Genomic DNA, 11,039 nt, shown 5'->3' on the forward strand with positions numbered 1-11,039 from the left:
TGGGGCGCCCCGCCCCGTCTCGCGAGGGCGCGGAGATGGCGCTGCGTGCCGCCGCTCAGCCCGCAGCGGGGCGCCGTGGTGCTGGGGGTCGGGATGTGCCGTTATCACGCGTGGGGTTGTACGAGCTGCGAGGCTCAAGCGTTGCCCTCGGTTCTGCTCCAGCAGCCCTCAGGGCTGCACGTACACGCGTGGGTGCGGGCATAGGTGTGCGTGTTTCCTCCGGCCGGATGTTGTAAGCTTCTTAGTTTCATATTATATAATGATGGCGTATGTGGGTGTTTGACATCAGGCACCTCCTTCCCTGTGCCAGATCACTGCCAGCCCCAAGGAGCTGACCCAGCAAATGGGAGCTCAGGTGGGTACCGGTGAGCCCTGCGGGTCCCTCTCACTGCTGTGCTGACGGGCTCTATCCTAAGGCTGGACGAGGCTCAGCCTGCAAAGCACGTTTGTGAGGCTGAACAATTGACGTCTGGGCCGGGGGGTGCTCAGTTCCCTCCGATGCACCACCAGGAACAAACCTGGCTCACTCTCAGTGCTTGAGGGTTGTTGCTGTTAGTGCTCGCTTTGGCAGGAAGCCACTGTGAGGCTCATCCTTCTAATTAGCCATAGGTGCATTAATTGTCCTTTTGGAGAAGGGCTGAAGCCCAAAGAAGAGGGATCTGCCCTGGCTGAGGTGTGCACCGGCAGCACTGCAGCTCTTTCCCACCTTGAAGAAGTCCTCAGGGGCTTCTCATTGCATTTACATTTGCATGAAGGTGGACAGCTCTGGGGTTGATGGCGTGGTAGCTGTGGGGTCCACAGCATCTCTGCCATCTCAGATCCCCTGCATCCATACACACTGCGTTATCCATCTGGCCAAGGGACAGGTCGGGCTGCTCAAGCAGCCATCACTGGTGCCATGACACCCACATTGTCGCCTCCATGCGGCTCACAGGAGCTCACAGCCCCATGTGTCCTTCAGGGAAAGTTTCTTAGCGAATAAAATAAACTCCTCGCTTGGAATTGAAAAACAAAAGCATGAAAACATTGGAACATAAGACCTGCACACTGCCCCACCTGGCACCGACCCCTCCTTCCTGATACTGGCTGAAAGGCATGCCCTATTTATTTCCTCAGGAGAAAAAAAGATAGAAATGAAAGGCTGTCACTCATTCCTTCCAGCCATTTTCTGCACAGTGTTGCCTTTTGCAGCGACTTCTGGCCTATGCTTGAAAGAAAAAGGCAGCAGAGGGCCTAGAGGGGCTGGTGAGTGAGTGGTCCTGTGTGCCAGAGCCCTTAGGCTTGTCCTGATCAATAGGTGTGTGCTGAAGGGCTCTGCTGGTTTGGGACCTTTGCTGGCCCAGCTGTGGTGGGTGAGCAAAGGAGAGCAGAAGGGAGGATGGGATGGAGGTCACGGACATAGCACTGGTTGAAGAACCCAGAAGTAGCCATGCAACAAGCCCATTTTCCACCTGACTTTCTTTTCTTCTCTGTTGCTAATGATGATGCATCACATGAACACTCCATCCCTGCTGGCCAGTGTTTCACCCAGCACCCTGGGCTTGGATGCACTCAAATGTATGCTGAGCAAGGCAGGATCAGGCCTGAAAGCAGAGCTTGGTGCTCAGTGAGCCCTCATTTGGCTCATATATGTGTCCTGCTAGCACCTCCTTCTGGTGCCTATGGCAAGTGGCATCATGTCTGTTCTGCCAAACCTGGCCCTGCTCACACCCAGCGCAGTATTTCTGTGTTACACACGCAGATGATATCTCTAAAATGTCATTTCACTGCAGCACTTGGCCTACTGAACCTGCGCAGCTTGCTCTGTGCTCACAGCAGCCACCCGTGCTGAGGAACACGGAGCAATGGGCTGCCCTCCCCTGCCCAGCACAGCCCCAGCAAAGAGGCAGCAGACATGTAGCAAGGCCTGGATGCAGCAGGAACGCAGAAGGGCAAATTAGGAACAAAGTGTGTCTGCGTTGGTATTTATATCCTGTCAGCGTAAATGAAATGCGTTTTGGCCAGAATCGGTGTATGGAAAATATCTTCATTTGAAAAATTGGATCCTTCACTGAATCATCGCCCTCCCCCTTTTCGTTGCACTCAGGTTTTATTTATTAACGGATGTATTTCATTCCCAGCATGTCCCACTGATGCTTGGCTCCCTGCTTGCAGGCAGGTGAGGCCCCATGAGGAGGGCTGGTGCTGCAGGCCTGGTGGCATGTCACCTCACATGGCAGCAGGGCCTGAGAGACATCTCTGTGCCCCAGGGGAATGAGGCAGGGCCTGAACCAAGTGTCGGGAAGGCATCAAAACAGGGGAGCTGAGTAGAGCTCCTATAAGGAGCCTTGTTTCTTCTTTCTGCGTGAAGAGGAGACTCAGTGCAAGTCCCCGTGGTGTGCCCTGATTCAGGGAGCTGCTCCCAGGCTGCTGCGTTGCCCATCGCTCTGCTTTGCACGTGCACATGTGCAAGAGGCAGCACGTTCCTCGTGTGCAGGGCTCCATCCCAGGTCTGATGCAAGTCTCTTACTGATGCCTATTAAGTCAAGCCATGATGCTCAGCTATGACCTTAAGTCTGACCTACATCTGTCAAGGAGCAAGAATTAATCCCATGAAATCCTCAGCTTCCTACTTATGCATGGAGGCCAGTCATCCTGTGCCTTCTGCCCCTAGAGCCTTCTGAGGCAGATCAATTCACTAGCTGCTTCTTGAGGGACACCAGGAATGAAGAGACAAAGTGTTTGTGCTCTGCAGCCTCTAAGGGTGCTCCTTCCTCTCTTTAGTCTTGAACTGACCCCAAGGGGAGATGATGTTGGTATGAAGGACACTGTCACAGTCTGGCCCAGGCAAAGGGAATGTACGTAAATTTGTATCTTAATGTACAGAACAAAGTTCTGCCATGCTGAAGCAGTGAGAAGAAGAGCAGATTTCTCTACGGAGAAATCCCCTGTGTTATTTTAGTGGAAAAGACTCCCACCGAGTGCTTGGTGCCAGCAGGTTCGTGGGTGGGCAGGAGTCTCCCCAGACAGAGCCTCAGCCAGCACCAGCTTTGCCTTGCAGTCGGGGTGTTTCTGCAATACAGAGAACTATTGCTGCGGCTCCCTTCCCTGCCTAAAACGAGCACCCTGCTGCTGAGGACATAAATGACAAACACAGTCTCAACCAATGCTGTGACAAGTGGCACTAGTCCTACTAACCACCCCTCGCAGCACTCTGTGCCCCTCTATGGGCACTGCCAATGCCTCAATGCACGGCTGTTTCTGGGCTGTTTGCCCATCAGTGTGTGCCAGCCTGTAGCAGCTTATTGGGCACAGGTGAGGGCAGGGACTTCTTTCTCCTCTGGAAATTAAAGGTCTCATCACCGCAGGACACAGCAGTGCCAAGTTGGTTCAACAAACTGAGCCAACAGATTCAAGAGGGTCAGTATCTGTGGTGATGTGGACTTGACCAGCTACTGGACCACCACCAACATCTCACTTGCAGCACGATGCTCCCAGCACCACGGTGCACCCTGCTTCTTGTGGAGAGACTTGTCCAGCAGACACCTGCCAACAGGGATGCAAGGCATGATGGTGCAGCAGATCCACACAAGCCTTGCTGTGGGCCGCTCAGTAGAAAAGCAATCACTCACACTCCATCTAAAAGCGTGTGATTTAATCCTGGGGGACCAACAAGGGGAGATCCAAAATAAACAACATCTGTGCATTCACAAATAGGAAATGGAGTTGCTTTCATGTCCTGAGCCTGTTGATTAACCAGTGCTATTGTTTGGCTTGGCTCTCACTGCCTGGTAACTTGGAAGGAAGGTAACTAAAAGGGATCGTTTGGTTACACTCCCTAAATCTGAGTGTCTTTAAATAGTACATGAGTTTGCAGTTTGGCTACAGAGGACTGATGGGAAAAGGTAGCAGAAGAGTGCAGATGGCTATCAGAAGGGAACCTGTGTTTAGTCTGCTTGTGCCAGATGGGAATGGAAAGTTTGCTCCCTTGCCAAGTGTTTAAAAGAGGAAATAGGATGTGATTTTGTGCCTCCCACTCCTTTCTCTCCCCCGAAACCAGCACGCTGCTCTACTTCCACTTGGTGTAAAAAGGAAAGAATGCAGCTTGGACCACTTCAAGCCTCGGAGATGGCTAGAGACAGATCTCATTCCTTTTTGATGTGTGTATTGTGTAGAGATGGACGGAACAGTATATTTTTACACTCAACTGATCCAGCACTACTCAGCACCTGTCTGCCAGTCTCTCATATTACTCAGCACACCAGAAACTAAACTGCAAAGTTCCCAAGTTGCAGAGATGTCCTGCCCTGTCTCAGGCCAGCAGGAGATGGACCTCTACCGCAGCCCCACAGCAAGACCTATGTCGAATAACACCTTGGCTGAGAAAGCCGCCTGTGAGACAGACCACAATCTCTCTCCTTGAACTCCTATGATTTCTTCTGGCTCATAGAGCTCCATCCTTCTGGAGGAGGTGGAGGCTGAGATAATAATGGGTTGGGGGCTCAGCAGGTGGTTTTAGGACATGCTGGGGCTGACCCCAAGCCTGTCCCACTAGCATGGGCCTTGCAGCAACCTCAGTGATTCAGTGCATCAGTAAACACTCAGGTTAACCTCAGAAACAGCTCATGGTACTGAATGCCATGAATCACTACTAAGAGCTTTGGACCTTTGGAGATCTCTTGTGCAGCTCGTGCTCAGAGCAGGCTGACCTGCCAAGGTGCAGTTGCAGAGGGGTGGTGGAGCTGAGTTCAGAACATTTCCAGAGCAGAGACCCCTCAGCCTCCCCCAGCACCTATTCCACTGTCTCACCACACCAAAAGTGAACATTTTTCTTTCAGTCTAAACAGAATTTCCATCCTCTATCTCCTGCCTGTTGCCTTTTGGCCACTCGATATGTACCTGAAAGAAGAGTGTGGTTCCTTCTCTTCATTAAGCCTCCATTTTAGGTGGTGGATAAAGGGAGTTAGATCCCCTCCTTTACTTTTTCTTCTCCATACAGAGCAGACCAACCTCCAAGTAACTTTAAACAGTGTCCTTGCTGGTTAAGGAGAGCTCTTGAGAGCTGTTTGCCAAGCCTGAGTAGAAATGCAGAGAGCAGCACCATCACTGCTGGGTACAGCTGTGTATGGGCTGAAGAGCAGGGTGGGATGCAGGGGTGGGATTCAGTCTCACTGATGCAGAGACTTCACCCAAACCAGCTTGCAGAGCTGTGATCTGTACTGCATGCCCTGTGGTCACCTGCCAGCCCACATTACCAGAGCTGTCAGCCCTCTGAGACATGAGTGTGGGGTCACAGGGGCTTAGGCTCAGCAGCCTCCCCCTTCATTTGTCAGCCACTCCACAAGCTGGAAGAGAACAGCCCTTCCCAGTGTCTCGTGACAGTCAGGATGATCAAGTCCCAGTAAAAAGCATCTGCCAGTGTGACTTGCTGTGGGTTTGGAAGGAGATCAAAAGTATGGCAGCAACAGCACTGAAGTGTTTCGCATACAGTGACACTCATTTTCCATATCTCTCATCTCCCGACAGCAATGGGGCAGTGCCATCAGCTGGTGGTGTGCTTAATGGTCGCACTGAGAAGCAGCAGCACAGAAAGTTGGGAGGACAATTCTGACTTTTTGGAGGTGAAAAGTGAGGTGCTTGAGCTGGGAAGGAAGACAGGTTCAGCTCAGAAAGCCAAGCTCTGGGTACGGCACAGGGCACAGCTAATAGGCAGCAAGGAGAAAAAGCATGGAAATGCCCATGTTTTTTGCTTCCTCCTTCTGCATTCATTTGTCTTTCAATTACCGCAAAGTCTCCAAGCAATAATTAGGAGTGGGCACATGGACACGTTGCAAAAGTTCTCAGATCTAATTGAGCTCTCTTGAAAGTAGACCATTTATAAAAGCCTTCTGCAGGAAGAAAACACAATGTACTCACCGTTGGTACAGCCAAGAATATGCAGTCCTGTGGCCTGTCCACCTGCAGCACGCCAGTGATGAACAGCAGCACAGAGCCTTTTGCTGCAGTAGTAGGCGAAGGGTTAAGCGGCTTAAACCTGATCCCAATACAATCACTAGGAATTTTAGAACCCCTTTAACAGAAGTTCTAGGCTGCTGGGCTTGTGTCTGGATGCACAGGGTATTCCTAACAGAAAGGAACTGGATGAGGCTGGTAGGAAGGTGTTATCCTCTTTCGTGCGTCTGGCTTTCAGAAGGCAGTGATACCCCCAGCCAGTCCCTAACTGAAGTGAAGAGGATTTCAGTGCTCCAGCAGATGCCTAGAAATGCCCCTTTTGGCTTTCTGCTTGTCTGGGACAGGAGCATGATTCCAAAGCAGGGAGCTGGCCCTGCCTGACACCCAGGCTTCCTTGGTTAACAGACAGAGCTTGGAGGCATGGAGCCACCAATCATTTAGCCACTAAAAAGGGTTGGTTTGGACTAAAGCTGCCAATCTAAATCAGCAGAGAGTCATAGCAGGATTTCAGACAGCAGGGTTAAAACTGAGTACAATGAAGCTCTTGTGACTGGCTTCAGACAAGGTCTTTGGGGAAAGATTCTTCATCTGGCCTTGACAACCAAACCACCAGCAGTATTCACTTCGGATGAATCTAAAATGAACCAAGCTGACCTTCTTATCAGTTTGATTAATGCAATGAAGAATTTCATTATTTATAAATAATAAGCTGAGCTGTGCTGGGTGCCAGCCTGACCTGCTGCTGCTGCATCCCCAGCCCAGCTCAGCTCCCCAGGTTCTCCTGCACCCCAGCATCTGAGCCCTACAGCTCACAGAGCGGTGGCACACTGACGGCATTGGCCAAAATGCCCCAGTTGCAGCTTTACAGGAAGGAGCAAAGTCAGCCTGGAGCATCCAGAGTGGGGATGGAGGGAAAAAAGAACCACAGTCGGGTTTTATTAAGATTATTTTAAAATACTGAAAAGACCAGGGGTCAATGGGGAAGAGGAGATGTTACGGCTTTACTTTTAGCCCTCATTTCACTCCCCTCCCCTTCAATCCCTCCTCCTAGCAGCACATGTCCATGCTGCCACAGCTGTGGCATAAGAGCCCATGGACTGAAAGAAGCAAACATGCAGCTGCAGAGCAAGGGTCTGAAACCCAAAGCAGGCTTCCTTAGGGCCCGATGCCTCAGGTGTCATTTGAAAACCGCTCAGGGCTGTTTCTCCTCAACCCTGGCACAGGATTCTTTATTCTTTATAAGAAAAAAGTCAGCCCAGCTGGGTGTGTTTCACAGGGGATGGCTCCCGGGAGGATTTTAGACCCTAAGGCATGCGGAGAAAAAAGAAGTTCTTGAAACATTCAAAGCTTCAAAGCGAACCATTTGACAGAGCCTTCTGCGATGGTGGCTGCTGACAGCAGAGGGGGTCCTTGGGCTGTTTTTCCTCCACCTCCGTGACTGAGCCCGGCGTCTGTTCTTGGGAAGCGGTTGAAATGATGGAGCCGCGGAGCAGCTCTGCCTGCCATCACATCCCCTGTCCCCTTGAAGACGGTGTCCTCCATGACAAGAGGCAGAGCTGGTAACCGTGCTCCTTTTATAAATGGCTTTAGCTCCTGGGGACGGAAGGCATTCTGTGAAGCTAAAATATTAAAACTACCCTGGATTATTCATTAAACATTGGTGATCATCATCACATTTGCTGTCAGATGTTTCGACGTTGCTGTTCTGCTGTGGGAGAGAAGGTATCTTTGGTTTCCTAAGGAAGAAGCCCTGGGGTCACGCAGTCAGTCTGTCTGTCTGTCTATCCAAGCCGACCTGGGAACCTCGTGCTTCACTCAGGCTGAAGTTTGCATGGCCCTGGGAGCAGCGAGTGTTGGCTGAAGGACAGCGCTTCCCTCATCTGCAAAACAGGATGTTCCATAACCAGATCTGATTTTCCACCGTGAGAACCTCGGGCAAACGTAAATTGATATTAACTCGAAAAGCAAACACAAACACGGGCTTATTATTTATCATTAAAACATCTCAAGAAGGCTCTCGAGCCCTAAAAGCAAAACTTTGATGCTGTATAAAAGAATTATGTTCCTGAGATGTATCAGCTCAATAATTAAAACGGCATCTATGAAATATAAATGTAATATATTAATAAATTAAATTAAATTAAAGCCACCGAAAGCCAATTATCTTGTAAAAGATCTCTGATAGCTGAACTAATGAGATGTAGAGAGATTAATTTAGATCCCCATTTTAGGAGGTGATATAAATTGCTGTAATGCCACATCCAGTTACTGGGTTGATATTGAGACTTGCGAGGTACATTTTGGAAGGGCTTTTAAATATTCAGGATGAAGTAGATATTAGAATGGCATTAGAAATAATTAAAATTGAGCTGTATTGTCACATCTCGTGATCCAATTACATCTTCTAGTTTACAAAGCTGCCTTTCAAGGTATCAATCTGCAGGGGCTGGGGGGCTTACAAGCAGGGGTTTGTGTGTTTTAATAGCCACAGTACACTATTTATTCTCATTGCACATATGTGGGGAATTCTTTGTTTGTAGGATGGCTCAGCTTGGAGGTCCATCATCCCTGGAGGTGCCCAAGGCCAGGTTGGATGGGCCCTGGGCAGCCTGAGCTGGTGGGGTCAGCCCTGCCCATAGCAGTAGTTGGGTCTGGGTGGGTTTTAGGGTCCTTTTCTGTCCAAACCATCCTGTGATGTTATGGTTTTACGATCTGTGCTTAGGCCAGAACTTGCTTGCGAGGAGCTTTGCTCAAACCTGCATAGCTGTAAGAGCATCTAAAGGCCCCATGGCCCTCCCCTGCCTGCACTCAGGTCTGCTGCACCTCGTACTTCCCTCACTGAGCACAGCAAGCTTTCCCTGACCTGCAGGAGAAACACAGCACAGAGGTGTGGGCAGGGAGGATCGCGGGGCCTTGAAACCTCCAGCACAAGGCGATACCGACAGCCCTGGTGCTGTGAGCAGCTCCCCGTGGAGCACGATGACCTTGGGGGCCGTGAACGCTCTGGGCACAGCAAGGAGCAAGCCTGGGAGGTGTACACAGCCCTGCTAGGACAGGTGGGATGGATGTGCCTGGCTCCTGGAGCACAGCCCAAGGAGAGCCTTGGGATCAGGCGTGAGCACAGCCCCAGCACAGGGGAGCAGGAACCCAAGCACCGCCACACCTGCAAGGAGGACAGAGGGTCCCCACTATCAGCCTGGGCAGCGCTACGGAGGGGTGAGTGCAGCTAAGGGCAGGGGGACTGGGTTTCATGCCGATAAGAGCGTTTTTCTTTTAACCCTTTTCTCTCTAATATTCTCTTGTTGCTCGTGCAGCTGCAATCGGGTTAACTTTGGCCGGGTTGTTAAAACCTTAAAGCAGGCAAACAGCACGTTCGCCTCTGCTCTTGTTGCTTGTAGTTTTGAAGCAACTCTTTCAGTAAAGGCAGAAATACCCTTAGGAGAGCCAAAGGAGCAAAAAGAACGTCTCACAATTAAAAGCAGAAGGGTAACCGCTCTGCTCCCCCATCTCACCTCTCCCTACAGTTTTGGACAGAATGGCAGAGCTGGCTAATTGGGTTATTCAGTGGGGTCCCAACCCCTGGGGTCCCAACTCCTGCAGAAGCATCCAGCAAGCAGACCTGGAGTTTGGCAGATTAAAAGAAATGGCCAAGTCGAAACTTTTCTCCCGAAAATCCCTTAAATGTGCAGGAGCGTGGGCTGTGTGGTTAGCGGCCAAAAGTCAGGCTGAGGAGAAGGAGGCGGCCCAAGCAGAGATCCAGAGGCTGAAGGAGGAGAACGGCAAGCTGAAAGCAGAGATAAAGGCCCAGAGGCTGAAACTGGAGGAGGGCAAAACTCGGGAAAGCATTGCGGCCGTGGAACAGGTGAGAAGCATCCTGCAGTACCAGGAGGTGTGCGAACAGAAGAAGGCCGTTGTGAGCGAGAACGTGGCACTGAAAGACAAACTGGCTGTCAGCACCAGGACTGTGGAGGAGTTTCAGGGAGCGATCCGAGCACTGGTGCAGAAAATACAGGCCCTGAAAGAGAAAGGCACAGACCACCGAGCTTGTGAGGCCAAGGTGGAGAAGTTAAAGGCAGCATTAGGGGCAAAGCACAGCATGGCCAACCTTGCCAAAACAACCTGCCAGGAAGGCGGCGAGCCCTGGGATGGAGCTGCGTGGCTCGATCCGGAGGGCAGCCCCTGTGAGGAGAAGTGCGGGGCTGCGAGCCCGTGTCTGCCAGGTTGCGAGGGGGGGGAGAGAGGTCAGCCAAACCCCGCTGGTGCCCAGGCTGCTGTGAAAAAGGAAAGTGGGGGGATGGAGGAGGGGGAGAGCAGGGGAGAGGGGCAGCTGCAGGCAGATGGAGGAACCGGGGGAGAACCAACTGGTGCCCCAACCCTGCGCCAGCACAAGGCAGCGAGCAGCCAAGCCGCAGGGCCCGCCTGGGCGAGGGAGGACGGAGGGGGCTCAGGCAGAGGGCGAGGCGGCAAAGGGTGGAGAAAGCCCGAGAACAAAAAGGACTGGGGAGCGACGCACAGCCCCGGCCTGGCCGCCGCCCCGGCCCTGCTCCCATCGGGAGGAAGGTGGCCGGGCAGGAGGCCGTGGCAGAGCGGCACGGGCCCCAGGCTGGGGGCGAGGAGTAACGTGGCCAGGAGGGAGCTGGGCACGATGCGCGTGAACATATGGAGGCAGCTGAGGCAGCACGGGGAGGACATGGCCCGCTGGGATAACGCCCCGACCAGGGCGCTGCTGGAACGGCTGCTGGAGATCAGCGGGAGCAGGGAGGGGGGCAGGGCCGCGGCCCCCGCCCTCCCCGTGGTGGTGTAGGGCAGCCGCTGCCCTTCCCCGGGCTGCGGCCGGAGCAGAACGGGGCGTGGGGAAGCGGGGCGCATGGAGAGCGGGTGTGGGATGTGTGGGATGTGTGGGATGTGTGGGATGTGACTGCCGCAATATGAGCGGGCGTCTCTGGTGGAGAGGATGAGGGAGAATGAAACGTTGAATTGGGGGTGGTTGGTTAAGGGGGCTTGTGAGGTGGGAGGTCGGTTTGTTTTTACAGGAGGGAAGATGACTCTTCCAGCAGAAGAGAGCAGGCCTTGCTGTGCCCGCTGGGCCGCAGGGAGTGCAGGCAGCG

At 52.5% G+C, this 11,039-nt stretch overlaps 1 protein-coding gene across 1 annotated transcript; it reads left to right on the forward strand.

Annotated features, from left to right (window-relative positions):
* The first annotated feature begins 35 nt into the window (after window positions 1-35).
* LOC140249943 (uncharacterized) lies at window positions 36-10,735 on the forward strand. The gene is made up of 3 exons (XM_072332219.1): window positions 36-232; window positions 8,744-9,147; window positions 9,456-10,735. Exons 1-3 carry the CDS (start codon window positions 36-38, stop codon window positions 10,733-10,735), a joined length of 1,881 nt encoding a protein of 626 aa, XP_072188320.1.
* The last annotated feature ends 304 nt before the right edge of the window (window positions 10,736-11,039 follow it).

This window comes from Excalfactoria chinensis, chromosome 3 (genome assembly GCF_039878825.1).
Source record: "Excalfactoria chinensis isolate bCotChi1 chromosome 3, bCotChi1.hap2, whole genome shotgun sequence".
Taxonomy (NCBI): domain Eukaryota; kingdom Metazoa; phylum Chordata; class Aves; order Galliformes; family Phasianidae; genus Excalfactoria; species Excalfactoria chinensis.

What these genes read in the sequence shown, in the direction of transcription:
- LOC140249943 (XM_072332219.1), top strand. Translation starts at nt 36, where the DNA reads ATGGCGCTGCGTGCCGCCGCTCAGCCCGCAGCGGGGCGCCGTGGTGCT. An exon ending in GTTTCCTCCGGCCGGATGTT is followed by an intron (nt 233 to 8,743) that starts GTAAGCTTCTTA and finishes GCCTGCACTCAG; the next exon opens with GTCTGCTGCACCTCGTACTT. An exon ending in CTGGGCAGCGCTACGGAGGG is followed by an intron (nt 9,148 to 9,455) that starts GTGAGTGCAGCT and finishes CTCTCCCTACAG; the next exon opens with TTTTGGACAGAATGGCAGAG.